The sequence below is a fragment of the Simochromis diagramma genome, unplaced genomic scaffold, assembly GCF_900408965.1.
Source record: "Simochromis diagramma unplaced genomic scaffold, fSimDia1.1 OVJJ01000487.1, whole genome shotgun sequence".
Classification (NCBI taxonomy): Eukaryota; Metazoa; Chordata; class Actinopteri; order Cichliformes; family Cichlidae; genus Simochromis; species Simochromis diagramma.
Genome location: NW_024387305.1, coordinates 2,956,906 through 2,976,711, shown reverse-complemented (window position 1 = coordinate 2,976,711; position 19,806 = coordinate 2,956,906). Strand labels below are relative to the sequence as shown.

Here is a 19,806-nt window from a genome sequence, read left to right as displayed (position 1 = left end):
TTCTTTAAACGTCGTATAGTCTTGTCAACGTGTGAGATCTGCATGATCCATAAATCAACTGAGTTTTGGGTCTGTTAGGGTAGTACTGGGTATTTGCAGTGAGGCTAAAAAGGTTCCATGAGCTCCTAACCGTCAGAATTTTTATTCTTTGTTAGATTTTCAGTTTGGTCGTCTGAAGCCTAAAGACCTTTTGGACTTTTTATCAGATTTTGTTCATCTCCTTCTACAGCCACAAAACATCTGTATAATTAGACATTTATACTTTTTTTTAATTTTTTTATTTCACTAGTTGAATGTATTAATAGAACAATTTTGTAGACTAATTAATTTTAATACTACAATGTCCCAAATAATTTATAATTTAAGTACAGAGAAACTTAAATTTAGGTTTACCTTTTACTGTTCATTAAATGGTCCCTGATCTTCTGTCTTTTAGCTGAAGTAGACCTCCGGGCCATTCATCAGGTCTGACTTGTACAACCTGAGCATTAATTTGTATAAGAACCAAAGAATGAATGAGGGACACGATCAGTTCTGCAAACTCCCACCAAACCAAACCTGAATCTGAGGTTTAACTAATGGATGAACTCCCATCCTCTGTGGCATAAACTTTCCCAGCCAAGTTGAGGATCATGATCCCCCTGAAATGACTATATGATCAAAGGTCTGCTGCCTTAGTTTGCCAATCCAGAGGAACTGCCCCTGACAGCCGATGTTGCGAGGGGCATCAGTGGCAACATCCCCACAACATCTAGAGCAGGTCTTCTCTGAGCCCTTAGGTTCTCTTTTCCTGAGTCTCCGTTAGGTTTAAATAAGTCAAAGAAAAAAATATTATGAAAACAAAGGTGGTCATTTTTTGGGACAATTCCATTACAGCCTTTGTTTCATTTTGAGGACTCCCAAACCAAACTGCCCATCCCCAAACCAACCTCCAGTTGGAAAATGTGGTTAAGAAAGAAATTCCAAGAACAACACAGGGAATGAAGGAAAAACAGTCTGGCACAAGTTTTGATAGCAATCACATCTCTTTAGTTATAACAGTGAGAATAAAGCTACAAACATTGATCACAGGTTTAAGTACAAAGGTCTTCAGAATAACAGCAAGAACCTCGTTCAGAAATGGTTCTGCAGCACAAGCAAGGGACAGAATCCACGGCACAGTTTGTATGACATCGCAGTTGGCGGTTAATTTTAATTCGAGTCAGATTTTTGTAGCCTGCTCTCACATATATATTTATATATAAATGTAAACATACTTTTTTTTCTCCTTTGTCATGTTCTTTGGTGACATCTTTGTAATCAGGTGGTCCTGAGGGACATCCCACTACCATTATAATATTTTTATTTCTTTTCCCCTCAGTCCCACACTCACACATTGCTGCTGGTTGAGCGTGTGCTCTTTGAGGGGGTTAATCTTAAGTCACCATACTCACATGCTTGGTCCATCATCACAATAAAAATATAGCTCAAGACTCTGGCTGGTGGACATACCACGACATACTTATTAAGGCAATAATGGTTAAACAACATACGAATATTTTGGATATATTACGGCGTTCACAAAAAGGTACATAATATAAGTTATCTACAAACGTCCAGCATACACACTTTCTGAAAATAAACATCTACTCTTACACTACAAAAACTTTGAGATAGCTGGTACATCTAGCTGGTACAAAGATTGCAAAATATGTGGAGCTGATCAGGTGGGAAAAGCTTGGTGGGGGGGGTTGCACTCGAGTCATCTGGATGTTTATGTGTGAAAGAAAGATGTTGATGATGAAAGAAAGGATGGATGAAGAAAAACAAACCAGGCAGAATCATCACAAAACTAGACTATCTTTTTTTTTTTTTCTTTTAACAGCTACAAAAAGTTCATGACAACACCACGACTACTTCACAGGACCTTCATTTATTAAACCACCGATACAGAATATATAGAGCACAACCTTTTTTTGTTAAGCCTAGAAATCTCTCAAAAGGCACAGCGTATCAGTTAGTTGGCCAAATGAATAAGGAGTCACATTTATAAAGCCAAATACCTTTCACTCAACGTCCATGTGCCAACAAAAATTCATGATGCAGTATCATTCTAGATGCTACTCTTAAACAAATATATTTTTCAGACAATACCATTCATTCAAGTCCAGCTCCCCTGCATAGTCATTGTGTTAAAGGTAATTAAAGTGATATTTGAGTTTAGAGGACAATGAATCTCTCCACAGCAATCAGGTCAGTGGTTAAGGCGGGATGGGAGGGAATCAAGAATATGCGTATATATAATTCAGGCTGGGCAGGAGCAGCCACTGAAAAGGCAGGGAAGGCACAGGGAACGAGGGGGGGGGACTGTGAAATGATCAAGTGAAGGTAAACATAAAGGCTGCAGCACAAACAGTACAGCAGAGAAAATTTGGCAAAAGGCCCTCCCACTTTCTCACCACAGACGACCAAACATGCAAACCAGAAGCTCACATGGTGCGACAGAACGAGATGACATGATTTGAAACTTAAAGCAAAGGCATGTGTCAAGCATTGTGCTAACCGTACAGGTGATTAGCTAAGGTGGTGTGCTGTCGGTCTCATTGAGCGTGTGCAGACTTAAGTTTGTCCTGGGCTGTTTGACTGGCGGCTCCATCACCTCCTTCTCATCATCAACCGCGCTCAGAGAGCTGGACTGCAGCACCAAATCTCCGGTGTCCTCCTCACTATCTTCATCGTCATCCTCCTCCTCTTCTTCTGAGACATGAAAGACAATAAGTAAATACCACGGTGCCATGCTGAGTGTTGGCCTGTTGCAGCAGCTACTGTGCACTTTTGTTTTGTTTTTTGTTTGAATCTCTAATGCATACATATTTCATTTGTCTTCTCTTTGTCTCACCATCTTTTTCTTTTCTCCCCCTAAACATGAGTTCTTCCTCCCCACCATCTCTATGTGATAGTGCCTCAAGCTGATTTTATTTTGATTAAAATTGGATCAAACCACCAAATTTAAAAATCAGTAGAAAAAACAAAACAAAAAAACCCTTTATATTACCCACAGTTTCTTATGGATGATCTTCAAACTTGACAACAATATACTAAACATTACATACTAAAGTATACCATTTTAGTATGTAAGGTCAAAGGTCAGGGTAACACAAATAAGGCAAAAGTTCAGCACTTTCGTTGCTTTAACTTAAAACATGATTTCATGACTTCACAATGATGCAAAATATACTTTGCTACATTTCCATATTAACAATACTGATATCATCATAAATGACCTCTAAAAACCGCTGATGTCATCATATTGTAATAAAAACTTCTCCTCAGTGGGGACCTTGTTATTGTTTGCATTTAAAAAAAAACAAAGGTGTGAACTCTAAATCTGTAACGCAAAGAGTTTCATAAAAGATGGACGAGTGTCTGAAAAGTGAAGTCAATGCAGAAGTGCATTAATTCAGCATTCTTTGTAATGGCCAGCAGGGGGCAACTGCTGTGGTTCCAAGTAGCAAAACGGCTAAGGCTGAGGCTGGTGCTTATGGGGAATCCTAATAAAAGACTATTTAAGGAAAACCATCCTCATTTACCTTTTTCAATATCTTGAGAGGTCCGGCTCTTGACAGTACTGGCAAACTGCGTCCATGGCAAAGAAAGCACATTTATAAATGTTTGTGAAGGTTCTCATTTATAGACATATTTATAAACTTAATTCAAAAGTGGAATACAAGTATGAGTGTGTGTTCAGGTACATACTTCTGCCATGACTGCTATGGGAGTTTCTCCTCTAGCCTGAGCCACTCTGTGCTCGATTAGGTAGTACATGTACTCATCATACAGCAAGCGGATCAGATGAAAGGACCCAAAACTTGCAGCACTGCGCAGAGTCAAGTCCCGGATTACCATAGAACTGGTGAAGAAAAGAAAAGATTCAGAAAATGTTTCTTTAACATAAAACTGCATCTTTACAAAGCCCATTTTTTCCCCATTTCCCCTCACCTGTAGAAAGACCAGTTGAGCAGGAAAACCTTTGCAGCCTTTGGCAGGGCCATAGGGTTGTGCTCATAGGGCTTTAGGACCTGGGACACCACACTATCTAGCCAGGTAGCCCACTGTTCCAGAGAGTTCTGCTGCTGCAGAGTCGCTTTAAAGTCTTGCTCCAGCCTCTGGATCAAACGGTCTTCACACTGACAAACCCAGGATGCCTGTTCCTGAGGGGGACGCAGGCAAGCACAGTGAGCAATCTGCTGTTTTATTTAAAAAAAAACACTGATGTACAGCAGCAAGTAAGCGCAGGAGACACAGACGGCAGTACTGGCAGACCTGTACGTTATTGAAATCAACCCGATTGAGGTCAGAGAGCATCTGGTTGATCTGAGCTGAGTTCTGGAGGACGGCCCGGGCAGCCTGAGCCAGGTGGTTCAGACTGGTGTAACGACGCAGCGTCTGGGAGAAAGAGCCAATGCACACCACCTGAAAGTAAAAGCGAGGAGAAATAAAGCACCATTGTCAAAAAGAGCCATAAAGAGGACAAGTCACATTTTTCCATCACAATATGGCAGCTCTAAAAACCACCAAGTCGGAAAATACATCACTAATCAGCTTACATTTGGTGATGTAAGGTGAGCTAAGTGCTAAGGGATGCACCCGTGTATTAAATAAAAAGCTCCAAATTAAAACACAGATACAGAGTTCAGTGTAAAAAAAATAAATAAAAATACCTTTATGCGAACCATCTCCTCTGGGATGTTCATCATGGCACCTGTCAACCAGTTTTCCAGACTTTTGGCAAAGTTGCGGATGGCCTGAGTTAAGGCACCTGATGGCGGTGATGCAAAGAGGAAAGACGCAATTTACAGGGATATACAAAAACACAGGAACACTTCTCTCCATTTTAAATGAGCCGCAGTGTATAATTCTTACATACAGTATACATCACTAAAACAGCACTGAAACGTATTCAGGTGGGTTTCGCAGAAAATTAAAACGTTTATACATGACATTATTAACTTACTTGGAATGGGTCTCAGTACATCAGGGATGAGGATCTCCACCAGAGTCTGGTACAGCAGGTTGTCGCACTCTCTCGTCCAGCGTAGCACTGGCTCAAACTTACACAGCACCACCAGGCACGATTTGGGCAGTCGCTTCTCAGACTCGTTGTGTCTGGGTGGGCATGTGAAACAGCTGATCAGCTTCAGTTTCAGCAGGGGATGCTTGGGTGCACACATTTGAGTGTGTTTGCAATACTTACAGGTTGAGCGATTCTGCATCATTGCTCTGGCTAAACCTCCAGAATGATTTCCACAAGGTCTCAACGAGAGTGAACTGAAGGTTGACCATCACATCCAGAATAGCCTGTGAGGATCACACTTAGCATCACAGAGGTGTTCATGGGACCTGTATGTATAACACTGCACTGCTGGATGCTTGTATTTATGTTAAAAATTTCAAGTCATAGGCTCAGCGAGTGAAACCCGATGCTAATTTACACAGGATAGAAAATTAGAAGAAACTGGGCTGGATAAACTTAGGGGTTGCATCAATGTCCAACATAAAATAAAGATTATTTTGAACTGTGTGAATCATCCAAAACTACTTTGTAAATGAGCACAACTTCACTTCAGTGTTTCTGTTTGCATTTCTTTGGAAGCTGATGTTACTGTGCTTTACAACAACTACAAGAACCTTGCTTTTTTCAATGACAAAATGAAATGGCAAGAGAAATAAGTAAATAATGGCAAGAGAAATAAGTACACACACATGGAAAGCATGTCTATTATATTCAGTCTCCATGTCATTTCTTTTGTCTCAGCTGCATACCTCACAGTGTTCTCTGTACAGAGTCTGAAAGGCCTTGAGGTGCTCTAAAAGGATCCCATCGGGCAGGGTTCGATCTTGAAGATCAATTTCCACAAAGTCTGGCAATTGCTTTGATGCCTCTGCACATGATAATGCACAGGAAACAGGAACCACGGAGAGTTGATTCAGTATCATTTGAAATAAAATCATATCCATCCATTTTTTAAACTGCTTATTCAATAAACTAAAAAAGAAACAATGATGAACAATGTGCAGGTGTTCCTCACCTAGGAACTGCTGGTACTGTTGCACCTGGGCCGAAATGTCACAAAGTGTCGAGCCCTGCTGTTGACCTATCCCGCCTACTGTGCCGTTGGTGATCCCCTGTGACTTCTGAACTGGCTTTACCCTATTTGTCACATCATTCACACAGAAACAGAGCCAGAGTTAATGAATATATGAATATATGTGTGCATTGTTGTATTTTTACATATTTTTGTTTGAGTGGATCTTTTCACACAAGGTGTTCAGTTTTGACAAAATAACGTAAAACCCGACAGGAGGACCGGTTGTGGATAAGAACGAAATGTCATCCATGCATAGAATGAAATCATAAACCACAGGAGGAATATTTTTCAGCAATGATGTACTCTACTAGTATTTCATACTATATTTAGAAGCTCAGTACCTGTAATGGCTCAAGGACAAGTTTTAGAGTGCATGGGTGGCTACCTGTTTTTCTGTGAGAAAGGCTGCTGCCTCATCGCCATGTGCTGTTGTTCATCCATCAGTCTGAGCAGAGGTGACCCGGATTTGATCCTCAGACCATAGTAGTGGTACTTAGAGTTCCCTCTGAAACATACACAGGAAAAAGTTATGATAAACCCTTGAGAGACTGGTCTTGCACAGTTCGTGTATGTGTGTCTGTATGCGTGTTTTTGTGTACCTGGTTCCTAATCTCCGTGTACGCAGCCCCATGAAGACAGACCTGATGAGTTTTCCAAAAGATGCAGCATTAACAGGTTCTAGTTTCTGTTCCTGGCAGTGAAGCAGGTAGTGGTAGTAGAGGGTGCAGCGAGGTAAACTCACCCCCTCAGCCCCCTCGTAATTATCACAGAGCCACTGCACCTGGGGAAAAAGGACGTCACAGTATTTGAACCTTTGGGTGGTAGGCTGTCACGGATCATAGATGTGCTTCACTTTCAACTTTTCGACTCACGGTAGCAGGTGGGGCACGAGAGTTGGGGCTGGAGTAACTCTGTCCTCCTCCTCCTCCACCTGCTGTTGGAGTTCCTCCTGCTCCTAAGACATAACCTCCTTGAATAACGTAACCACCTCCACCTGCAACAGCTGCTGTGCTGCTGGCTCCTGCTGTTGCCACAGAAACTGGCTGTGAAGTCACAGATCCAGTGATGTCTGACTCAGAGCTGGGCGTGGCCTCGTAAAAGGTGGAGGCGGACGTAGGAGGTGTCTGGGAATACAGGGGCGACTCGGAGAAGGGGTAATTGTTCGGTCGACTGGACAAGAAAAGACACAGACAATGAAATATATCAATGGCTCTGTGACGAGCAAAGTTTCAGAGTGTGTGTAACTGAACGTGTGAGCATAGAGCAAACAGACAGATAGATCAGGTGCTTTACTACTTACATGGTGGGTGTGGTGAAAGTTGCATCTCCTGCTCCATCCACATATTGGATCTGGCCAGAGTACACATGCTCTACCTGAAAAATTAGCAAAAAGGAGATTAACACAATTAAAGGGTTGCAAGAACTGAATGAAGTCCTCCTTTAGCATAGAATATATTGGACCATCCTCCTAAAGGAAAGGAGATGGCACCCCACATCTCACAATTTAAAGTGTCACACTAACAGACTGTGCTCAACATGACTAACAGTTGCATTTTCCACCTAATGACATAACTCAGCAACATGCAGATATGTTTTGAATGTCCCACTTTATTAAAATCTGCTCCTTATGATGGTGTTGCATGAACAACTGTGAAAAGCACTCTATAACTAAAGATAAATAATGTAATTAAAGTGTAATTGAAGTGAAGGGTGCAGTGAAACTTAGCGTGCATCAGTTATGCTCTCGATAATTATTCGTATTTTACTTATTAAAGCAGATAGTAAATATTGTAATGACGGAAAGACAAATCGACTCTTTAACCGGAACATAAAATATGTGTGGGCACAGTGTGAACAAGACTGCTAAACCTTTTGATTTCACATTTGTGACTGAAAAGCTATATTCTATTTTTTTTTTTTAATTCTAAGGAGTTACTATACAAGATGCACTTGTTATAGTACATTTCAACTCAATGAAATGCAAGCTTAATACATGCTATGCTGGTGTGACTACTAGGTAAAAAGCTGCAAAACTGTTCTCTTTCTACACATCCACTTGGCATGAAGTTATCTTTCTGGCAATTTCAAATTGGTTGCAAAAATATTCCTTAAAACATTTATACAAAAGCAATGTCTTAATCTTCATCAGGCATTATGAAGAAGACAAGCAGAGCAAGCATTCGTTCACCAAGTTCAATATTTGATTTGCTTTCATCGAGTCCTGAAAAGTAACTGTCTCTTTGACTGCCCACGAGGTTCTCCCGGTCTTCAGTAATATCATACTGTGCACTCAACATGTTGATTACACATTAATTAAATCCAATTTGTTAACTTAATTGTATGATAGCAGGCTATTAAGGATTACAACTAATGAAACAAAACTGGCAGCGGTGTGCTTTTGCAGATCAATGTACGTGGTGTGGCATGACTGACATGCTGATGAAGTGATGAGAGGAATTATCTTCCTTACCTCTGGGGTTATATGCACAGACTGTAGATTGTTGACGTGGCCTGTCTGATTCCTCTTGGCTGCCTGAGACACGGCTTGCAACACTGACCTCTGTTGATGTATAAAGCCAGAGCGTCAGATTGAAAGTTGAAAATTTCTTGTAGTGTTTCGTGAATGTCATTCCAGTAAGTCCTGATCAAAGAGCAGTCCCACAGTATGTGTGGTGTGCTCGTTGGTGTCCACATTGTCTCCAACATACAGGGGGATTCCCATCATAATGAATATATGTGTGCATCTTACCTGTGGGGTGGTCTGCACTGATTGGACCACCTGAGTAGGTACACCAGGGGCGGGCGGGCTGGAGTCTGACAAACTGTCACTGGAGGGCACAGAGTCATCTGTGGATGAAACACAAAAGGTAAAGGAGAAAGGTTTCATTTGACGATCAGGCACATTTAACTGAAAACCCATCCACCATCGCTTCAAGCGAAGCACTCACGACAGACTGGTTCCAAATCGTAATAACAGCCACCACAGAACATCTCGCAATCAAGTTTCTTTTTTTGCTCTACTGAGGAAAGATGGACAGTGAGGAGGAGGAGAAGTGTGTCTGTCCAATTCTCATTTCATCCTTATATCTTGTATGCAGAAGGGACAGCCTTGGACAGCTAATCTCCCCAGATGGAGAGAGAAATCCCTCCATCTTGTAAACATGGAGATCAGATGAGAGGGGAAAAAAGAGAGATACGTGTGGGTTGACAACAGCGGGAGAAAATAGAGAACGGAGGTTGGGTGGAGGAGAGGGCAATATTCTCTTGTTTTTATTTTTCAGGTGAGAAAACGTTTTACTTTAACCACCTGTACTGTTGCTCCTGTTGTGATGCTCTTACTCCAACCAAGGTTGAACACTGTGGAAATAGACTACCAGTAACTACACTTTGGTCAAGTCATAGCTGACTAATGCCCAATGTACCACTCAGTTGAATTTTACATTATTATAGCTAAACGCTCTGGCCTAGGTGCTTGTAAATGATAACTCTGATCACAATTTCACCTCCCATTTTACAAGAAAAAGTTTTTTATTCAGGCAACAACATCAGTCTGACAGCTAACTAGTCACCTGTGTTTGGTGCAACAGTATAAATCCAGTCTGTCTGTGGTTTGGTGGATACATTTATACAAGATTTGTCAATCCTGTGTAAAAAAGGATGGCTTGCGTTGTTTAACCTGGTTTAGGGCTTGTTTGTAACCCCAGCCCAAACACACCACTTTAGAATTCTATTGTTTTCATCAATTGGTATAATTAGTACAGTTGATAAGTCAGTTATTTGTTAGAGAACTTTGCTTTTATTTTTTCAATCACCTACCAATAATCCAAGCCTATACAACCTGAAGGTTACAAGGACCATAAATATTTTTTTCTCATTTTACAGCTATATTGTTAACTATTGAATAATGAAAATGTAAATGTTATGTTCTAGACCAGACTGAAGCAACATTTAAGAAACACCATCTAAACCTTACAGTGCAAAACAACATCTAGTCGTATATTATGACTCATAATTATTTGGACAATGCCAAAAGTTTTGTAAATTTGCCTCTGTACTAGAGCAGGGCGATATGGCCAAAAATATTTATCACGATATATATTTGAAAATTTGCGATAACGATATAACCGACGATATAATTGATGCGAGACAAAATACAACTCCACAACATTACTAGCGCAAAAAGACAACCTTCCATTTATTTTCACTTAAACAAGAAGCTGGTTTTTATGTACATTAAAGCTTTATAAAAGTTTAACAGTGCAAATGCAAATTCCTTGCTGAAAGTTTAACCAAAAGGCATTTCCAGTAGAAATTGGCTGACATATCCTGAGTATAACCATGTATAATATCCACTGAAGTTAAAAAGAGGTGCTTTGCAACATTAAACTGCAGTGTGCAGTGCGTATTTTTCGGACCATAAGGTGCATGGGATTATAAGGCACATTAAGCGAAACAAAGCAGTCAGATAAATCAAACTTTATTAAACTCATTCTTCTTGCTTCCTCCACTTCTGTACCATTGATTTATTAATGAATGAATTCTGCTCTATTCCCATGTTGTTGCAGTATATTAATGACTAACCTTGTATTGTGGATGGATGATCTCAGTTGTTCTCCTGACTGAAGTTTGGTCCGTTTACAGCATCCTGCCATGCGATTGCATTTGTCTCTAACTATCAGGAACTTTAACGTTAACTTTTATAAGTGGAAAAGTGTTAGTGTTCGTCCTCCAGCTTCACTGTTTATGTTATGCTAACATAGCTGTGTCGCTAGCAATCACGTAGCACATCATTATATACCAGCTAGGCCAACTTCAGTAACCCTACAAACGTCACTGCTGCTTAGTTTCCTGTCTTCATTTATGTTGGAAGTGATAGCAGAGCTGTACGTTTGAATTTTTCCAGAAATCTCTGTCAGAACATGCTATATCATGCTTAGGTAACTAGCGAGCTAACTTCCGCTAGCTTCCTGCTAACTTCTAACTCCGTTAAATGTAATAAATTTTGTTTTCATGGATGCCTGGAAGTTAAACTTCATAGTTTCACCTGGTTAAGCAGCAATGCTGATCGTTTTATTAAAGATGAAAGAATTTAGACAGTTTTTAACTCTCAGTGATGCTGCAGCGTTCGTTTGACCTGAAACATAGGAGTTTAGGACCCAAATTACTCCCAGATTTAAGAGCATCTTAGTCCGACAAATACGACAATAACGACGGCCGCTTGCATGTTCTGCAAAAAAATGTGCTTTGTCGTGTATCTGACGGACAAACACCAAACCAGTTCCACATCACTGAAGTTGCACCATTTTTACAAACCAATTCTGGTTCATCTGTTTCACTCAACAATCGGCCATGTGCGTATGAAAACAAAGGCACTGCGCATGCGCGTTTTACTCATATTCTATCGCGATATTTCATTTTCCTATCGTTGCCTAACATTATACCGGTATTACCGTGAACGGTATAATATGGCCCAGCCCTACTCTGTACACCACCCCAATGGATATGAAATCAAAAAATCAAGCTATGACTGAGGTGCAGATTTTCAGTTGATTTAAAAAAAAAAAAAAAAGTACTGTATTAACTGTACAGCCATGACTGTATAAATCATTTTCAACACCTAAAAAAGAAAAGTAATTGGACAACTTGGAAGCAATTTAATGGAAAGGTGAAGACAGTTCCTTGTTATTGCATGACAAATTCATTAAACTGTGCTGAAACTGCTTAGGCAACTGTTTACTGGAACATTCAACATGAGGTCTACTTGTCAATCTAAGCATGGGAAGCCATCCTTAACCTGAAAAACCACAATAAACCTATCAATAAACCTATCTGAGAGACAGCAAAAACGTTAGGAGTCATCAAATTAACAATCTGGTGCTTTCTTAGAAAGGAGGGCTGATTTTGCCAGGTCAGCAGCAACAAAAGACCTGAAAGACCACTACAGTGGATGATCACAGAATTCATTCCTTGGTTCCAGCTTCAAAATATCTAACTCAAGAGCACTCTCAAAGAGTAAACGTCTACATTTAAGAGAGCTTACAACAAAGTGCACACCACAAAATACATTCAAGAACAAGACGTCCACATTAAACTTTGACAGAAAGCAAGCGCCTACACAGTTCTTTGGACAGATGAGAGACCGAGATTAATGTGTGCCAGAATGATGTGAAGAAAAAAGTCTGGAGGAATGGAGAAATAGCTCATGTTCGGCAGCTTACGACATTATATGTTAAATATGGTGAAGATAATGTTATGGAATGGGGATCTATATCAAACAGTGGAACCCAGTCATTAGTGTTTAGTGATGACGTGACTGCTGAGAAAAGTATCAGGATAAATAACGATGCATACGGGGCTATAGTCTCTGCTCAGATTCAGCCAAATGTTGCAAAACTAATCAGACGGGGTTTCGCAGTGCAAATGACCATAGTGCTGTGGATTATGACCCAAAGCATACTGCAAAAGCAGTATGAATTTCTCAAGGCAAAGAAATGGGTTATTCTTCAATGATCAAGTCACCTGACCTCGACCCAAACAGAGCAACCTTTCTGTTATTAAATAATGAATGCAGGGAGATCCACAAACAGCTGAAGGCAGCTGCAGTTCCAGACTTCAGGCGGCCATTGGCAGGATAGGATCTCATCCAAGTATTAGAAAACAGTCCTTATTTTTAAAACTGTCTTAGTTTGTCCAATTACTTTTACGCCTCTGAAGATGTGGGGCTGTGTGAAAAAATGGCTATAATTCTCAAAGAGTTAATACGATTTTTGTTTTGTTTTTTTGTTAAATTACAAAAAATGTGTCAGTCACTAAATACTTATGCCCCTAACTGCATAATATTATTCATGTTATAGAAATCTTAAACTATAATTTCCAACAAGCTATCAAAAAATTGAAATACAGAAAACAAACATGCACAAAGTCTGTTCTTTTTACTGTAGTCCATGTTCTAGATACTGTTACATTGTGTACTTTGTATTCCTACTTTATGAGGCAGAGACAAGCCCCAGGCAACAGGCCTGTGAAACTCTCACTCTGGGTGAGAGGGCACAGCGTCACTTGATACTGGCAGGAAAAAAGATCTACAAATAGAAGGCCCTAAAATAAACATACAGATGGGCACTGACACTGGGGTCTCTTTTCATTTCCTCTAGTTAGCATAACTTTTTAAAATACTGATTAGGTTTTTTTGACTAAGCTTTTGTATTTATTTAATAGAATACATTTTAAAATAAGCCATGGCTGATTGAACTTTTCCTAGATAAGAAGTACTAAGTTCAAAAGTGTTATTAATCCATCTTACGTCAGCTACCTTCATTTCTACGATAATGTCTAATTTTGTACATTTGCTACTATGATTTGCAACTTTTGTGGCATCCCAACCCAAAAATTTCTGGTTTTGTTTTTTTTTCTTTTCTCCAAAAGAAATTCAACAACTGCTAGGCAGAAATTTAAAGACATGTTGATGTAGAATAAATATTCTTAAAATCCCCATACGAAGATCTATGTATAACAGTAAAAGCAGCAGAAAAGAGGTTCAGTGAAGTTTCATTCATTGGCTACCCATAGTCCCTAGTTCCCGACTATTAAGGCAAACAATCCAGTGCACATAGATTGTCATCATAACGCATCACCATCACACCGCACAGGTTCAGTCTACATCAGTGGGTTTTCTTTCTTTTTGGTGGGACTTTCCACCAACAGACTGCCTGTGCTGAGATAGGTTTACCTTGGTGCCTTTTTGAGAACCATCCCACATTTGGACATTTTTGAAGACTGAATGTTACTTAGTGTCACTGGCGAAAGCTTCCATTGCCGACACAATCTGTAGACTGCATCTGTGAATCATCAGTAAAGTTCTTATGCTTATGGTAGTCCCTCCAGTAGCCAGTGGATTCAACTTTTGGGAACAGGAATTATGTAATGTCTTGCCAGTACTAGCTTTTTGGCACTAACACCTTTTTATTTTATTTTTTTTCCCCACAGGGGAAATGTGTGGAACCGGTTCTACAGTAGGCACCAGTGCTGCTTCGTTGGAAAAAAGGTATTAGATATCGGTTTGACTTCTTCTTTCTTAAAGAGATAGCAAGAGATGACAGAAATCCTCTGTAATAAGACTGATGGGTGATCAGGAAACATCAATGCAAAATTATTATTTATTATTATTAATAGAATAATTATTATTACTTCTGATATTATGCTCTAGGTATTCTAATTGAGATTGAAATCTCATTTTCTGTGTAAAAACAAAATGCTTGGATATCCAAGCATTATGTTTTTAGTGTTTGTACAACACACATGCACTGACATCCCTTCATAGAAGTTCTGTTTTTCAAATACCCACGAGCAAGCCAAAGTTTGCCACATATCTGGGCGGTTCTAGCCCGGGAGGTTAGTGGTTTGATCCCCGGCTCCTCAACTTCACATATCAAAGTGTCCTTGGCCAAGATAGTAAAATCCCAAAGATGCATCCATTAGTAGTCTGTGAGTGTGTGTTAGGTAAAGAGCTCAAAGTGCATAGAATATAGTGCTGTATGAATGCGTGTGAATGACTCAATCTGGCTTAAAGTGTAACGAGTCTTTGAGGAGACAGTGGGACTAGGAAAGCACTGCATAAATACCAGATCACGAGCATGAGGTTTGCGAATGTAATGAGCTTAAAACATTGATTTGAAATGCAAAAAAAGGTGAACAAGGCCTTGTGTTTTACATGCCTCACCCAGCTATTCATTTCTGTGGAGGAAATTCCCTCTTTCTTTCAAGTACAACAACACAGTTCATTCACAGAGTGACAAAGTGATGCGTCTTCCCCCACAAACAGCATCTGGGAGAGCGCATTTAAAGACAAGCAAAGAGTCACTGTAGTTGTAAAAAAACATTAAGTGTGTGATACAAAATCTAGTGATTCTCAGTGTTTTTTCAAGGAGTAGTTTTTTTCTGTTAATAAAATGTGTTTTGAGGATCTAATTGTCTTGTCAAAATCAAAAAGCTTGAATCCAAGCCAGTATTCATCTGAAACATTAGGGACAGATTTATGGGATAAATACCTCTCCTCTGATCATACAGCCTAGTGCTCAATCTAGAATTGGCTCCACACATTTCTACAAAACAAAAAAACAGCTGCACCCAGAGTCTGAAGTAGAGATGCCAGTAGGTACAAGAGGGGCTGCTGCAAGAAATTTATCACCCATTTGCTTCCACATAAGCATATTAATCCAGTTTCTGGTAGACAAACTATGTAACACAGCTGTCTAGAGACTTTATCCAACAGACACGTGGCGAAAAAAAAAAATTCTACTAGTTTAATCTAAATAACACTCAACCCTGCATGCTGCGCTAATCATTGCCAGAGAGGGATGGAACACTGCTGTCAGCCTTCAACAAAGTTTACAAGAAATCTGTGAAATTTATACATTTCACAACTATATAGTAAACAGTGTCTGCACACAGACAGTTTTCATTTTCATTTCATTTCTTCACTTCTTAATTCAACAGTGGTTTGACTGTGTAAAACTAACTGCCGGTGGATGGAAGTAGAGCAACAGATCACTTTCCTTTGCATTTAAACAATTTTATCTTCATTTTCAACAAGACTTTTGTTGGCATTTTAACATAAAGATACTGACTGTGAGAAAAAAATACTCATTAGTGAAGCTTCATTCCAGCCAGTTATCCAAACATTGGCAGCTGACCAGTCAACATGCCTGGGCTACGAGTTCATTGGTAATGTTGAATCCTGGTGTGTGTATGTGTATGTGTGTATCAGTCACTCCTAAGGTAGTCTCTCACCTGGAATTGTTACTATGATGTACTGAGGTGAGCTGCTTTGACCATTACTCTCCTGGACTGGAGAAGGCTGAAGATTAGGGTTCACGTAGTGCTGTGTGGGAGTAGTCAGAACCACAGCCTTCTGGCTCTGGGCTTGGGTGGGCGGAGCCTGAGAACAAAGTGCATCCTGTCCAGTTTTAGAAGCAGCAGTTGACTGGTTAGCTGACGAAACGGTTCCAGAGGCTGGTGGGATCTCGGACAGGAAGTGTGCAGTCTTTGCGGATGAGGGTGTGGTGGAAGCAGGTGTTGCTATGGTTACTGTGTTGGCCTGCTGAGGCTGAAGGTCTTCGGAGTATCCAGAAGTTGCCATGGCAACCAATGCTTTGAGGCACTGGTTTTATGGATACAGAAAAAATAACATTCATTAATGAAAGTGCTATGGACATACACAGAAATACACTTTGTGGTCCTATTATCTCACCGTGCTTTGACCACTCAGAGTGAGTGAGCGCTTGTGTGTGTGTGTGTGTCCTTGTGTGCCTGTAACATAAACCTTATGAGGAAGTAGGGCTTTTGTCTGAGACTAAGCAGTAGTCTAAAGCCTTTCCTGTTTTGTCAAAACGGAAAGAACCAGTATGATCTTACAGCATAACAGATAACGCAATTAATCAAATTTTCAAAATGTTTCTGACTGACCATGGCCATGACATTTCATCTCAAATAAAACAATCAAAACCGCTGAGCAAAAAAGCAATTAAATTTACGGATTGTGAATAGTCCCGTGATTGCATAACCTGAAGAAAAAATTACTAGAGGCCATCCTACTGCGCGAGAAGCCACTGCTGCGTGAACCAACATGCCACACAACATAAGCATGAGGCACACCGTCCTCACGACAGTCACTTCCACTGGATTCAATGTCAGCGCAAGAAACTTTTTCAAAGTCACTAAATGATTATGAAACATACTGCAATCATCTTGTGTGCGTTTAAAACTCATTAAAAACCCATTGGTGCGTGTGTAGTTTGGTGTGCGTTTCGGTAATTAATCTCTTTAGTCAGCTTTTGTTTGAAATGTGAGTTGAGAAAGTGATAGCTCCCCCCTCTCCAGCTAGGAGATCGCTCACGTTGAGTTATGACGTTAACGCAAGCTAGCCAACTGCTAGCTAGTCACGTCGATAGCGAATAAATCTACGACCACGTTACAAATCTCGCCTCGTGAGTTTCTCGGTAATCGAAACTGTGACAAACAACCTGAACATTATGACAAAATAGCAGAAAAAAGTACGACAGGCGCCACAACACACCCGCCATCTTGTGCTCTTATCAAAGATCTGACATCGCCATAACAACGGTCTACGTTTGGAAAGAAGCTAGCAACCACTTTCATCACCGAAATGCTCGAGCGATTTTGCGCGAGTGTTCGCGACTGCACAAACACACGCACACACACAGTTCACCTAAAATTAAATGGAAATTCAGAGATAGTTTACTTTTCACCTGTTTGTTCCGGTTTTGTCCTTTTTAGGCGTTAAAGTTTTTTCCTCTTAGATTTAGGTTGTTGTTGTTGACTCCCGTTGCTTAGTTCTTGTCGCCAGGACTACCGTGACTATGGCGCCGAGCCTTCACCGGGGCAACTGTTGCTACCCTCTTGTCGTTACCCCTCCCTCTGCTAAATGTTGATTGGCTCTGTAAGGAGGTGGTCGAAGCATCGGTTAGAAAACTCGACCGTTGATTGGCTGGTTACACCTGTCTATCACTTTCGCTAGAATCTAACGTCAAATGAACGCTTGTAATGTTACTTTTTTTGATTGCCCAAAATGTCACACAGATTGGAAATGATGGGATGTAAATTCATTCTTATTCACAGAAAGCGGTGGTTATCTCTGTCCCCGTGTTGTCTCTCTTATAAATAATTAGTATTCGATGATGATAATGGGACGTTCACAACTGATTAGTCACTGTGGGGTCCACTGAAATGTCTCTTTAGTGTAGTGTGTGTGTGTGTGTGTGTCAGCAGTGAGCAGCACCCTTCCTTGGGGTACAAAGATAGTGATATTAGTCCCATGGTAGGCAGAGTTAATGGTGATACTGTGCTAATGTCAGACAGCCCAATCAAAATGATGTGAGGGACAGAAAGGCCACTTAAAGGTCACAGGTGATGAGATTCCCAGTGGCACTGTTGACATCACCTCTGGTATCGTTCAGCATTTTAATCACAACTTTTCTCTTCCTCTGAGTGCATTGTTGCCCGTAAAGGTCTCCAGCCTTATCTCGAGGTATGACGAACACTGGAGGTGAGTTCAGGTCCTCCTCGCTGATGCTAGGCCCTATAAAAGGTGGAAAGAACATCCAAAAAGAAACACAAACCACAGAGACACTTAAACATACCTTCGAGATACCTTCAGTATTTGTTCAGCATCATGTGGAAGGCAGCGCTCTTGACCCTGGGCTTGTTGGTGGCTCTGGTAGACAGGGTGCGCCCCAATGACGGTCATCCCTCTTTTTATGGGGTGAAACTGTGTGGAAGAGAGTTCATACGAGCTGTCATCTTTACCTGTGGTGGTTCTCGCTGGAGGAGAAGCGCAGAAGACTCGGGTAAGACGGTGTGATTTTGTGTGCTGATTTTCTATGATGTGCTTTGTTTTCAAAGAATTAAACTGCAATATTGACAGATTTACTTTTTATTCTTTTTGTCAGCATTTATTGGAGAGAAGACCTATGATCCATGGAAGGCAAATCCCATCCCTCAACTTATGAGCGAGCAAGATCCTGCAGAGTCCGAACCATGGAAAAATCCAGCATCTGTAGCAGCAGGACTCAGCCGCTCAGCTCGCTCACCGATAACAGAAGAGGTCCTGGAGGCTCTACGGAGCGCAGACAGGAAAGGACGGGACGTAGTGGTTGGACTGTCCAATGCTTGCTGCAAGTGGGGCTGCAGCAAGAGTGAAATCAGCTCTCTCTGCTGAACTTAAATTTTTCTAAATATACACCCTGTTCTTTTCAAAATGAAGAACTTTACTCCCATACACAATTTCTTAAATGTCCACTTTCGTTCAACTACCTGTCCATAATATGAATGTCTTCTTGATATTTGTTTGCTCTGGTCGATGTGGTTGTTTAATAAAGCTTTGCTTAGTTGATTATGAAATGTTTTGCTTCGTTAAAAAGAAGAAAGTTATAATAAAGATACTTCATGCTGTTAGAGCACTTCCCATTTTCCAAAGGACTGTTTCACAGTTTTGGTAAGTATTTCAAAATTAAGGAAGTGGTGATGACTACGAGTACATGGTTAAGTACATGGCCTGCGATTAACTGAATTATATCGAAATCATTTTCCTTCCTTAAAATGTAGTTGCTTACTATGATTCTGCAAGGGCTTACAATGTGACAGCCCTGCAGCATATTAGGCTTATGATGCTAGAGTTTTGTTTTTTATTTTGGGAGGGGGGGTCTTTTTCGAACCTAGGACCTGTGTGGCAACAGTGCTAACCACTGTTCCATCTTACTACGTATTACTATAGATAAAGCTAAAATTAGTCATTTAATTAAGTAGTAATATGTGAAGCATGAAAGTGTACATATTGATTAATTAATATTTATCATCCAATAATATCACACATATCATATGATAATGCAATAGTGGATACGTTATATATTTTAGACATGTTTTGAAAACTTTAGTACTATTACTTATGGAATTATAACTTTTACTTAAGTAAAATCGTCTAAATACTTGTCTAAGCACTTTACAAAGTACTTAATTTGAGTGTAGTGCCACTCTTCAAACAATACATATGTCTGAAGGCACAGGAGCACTTGAATGTATACACAGTGTTTTCAGTGCCAGTTTTAACACTGTATTTACCTTGCTCATATCTCCTCTGTGCCATACCGGTGACAAAAATCAC

At 40.3% G+C, this 19,806-nt stretch overlaps 2 protein-coding genes across 2 annotated transcripts; one reads left to right on the top strand and one right to left on the bottom strand.

Annotated features, from left to right (window-relative positions):
- Nucleotides 1-1,006: 1,006 nt before the first annotated feature.
- Nucleotides 1,007-18,310, bottom strand: rfx1b (regulatory factor X, 1b (influences HLA class II expression)). Its single transcript, XM_040004352.1, has 18 exons — nt 18,287-18,310; nt 15,918-16,287; nt 8,878-8,975; nt 8,599-8,688; nt 7,429-7,502; nt 7,001-7,298; nt 6,728-6,909; nt 6,514-6,633; nt 6,069-6,190; nt 5,803-5,921; nt 5,234-5,337; nt 4,994-5,145; nt 4,701-4,798; nt 4,303-4,452; nt 3,979-4,190; nt 3,736-3,889; nt 3,570-3,615; nt 1,007-2,736 (listed from the first exon to the last, which is right to left on the bottom strand). The coding sequence occupies exons 2-18, from the start codon at nt 16,264-16,266 to the stop codon at nt 2,558-2,560; spliced, it is 2,547 nt and encodes an 848-aa protein (XP_039860286.1). The 5' UTR covers nt 16,267-16,287; nt 18,287-18,310; the 3' UTR covers nt 1,007-2,557.
- On the top strand, nt 16,321-19,614 carry rln3b (relaxin 3b). Its single transcript, XM_040004360.1, has 2 exons — nt 16,321-18,493; nt 18,596-19,614. The coding sequence occupies exons 1-2, from the start codon at nt 18,319-18,321 to the stop codon at nt 18,862-18,864; spliced, it is 444 nt and encodes a 147-aa protein (XP_039860294.1). The 5' UTR covers nt 16,321-18,318; the 3' UTR covers nt 18,865-19,614.
- The last annotated feature ends 192 nt before the right edge of the window (nt 19,615-19,806 follow it).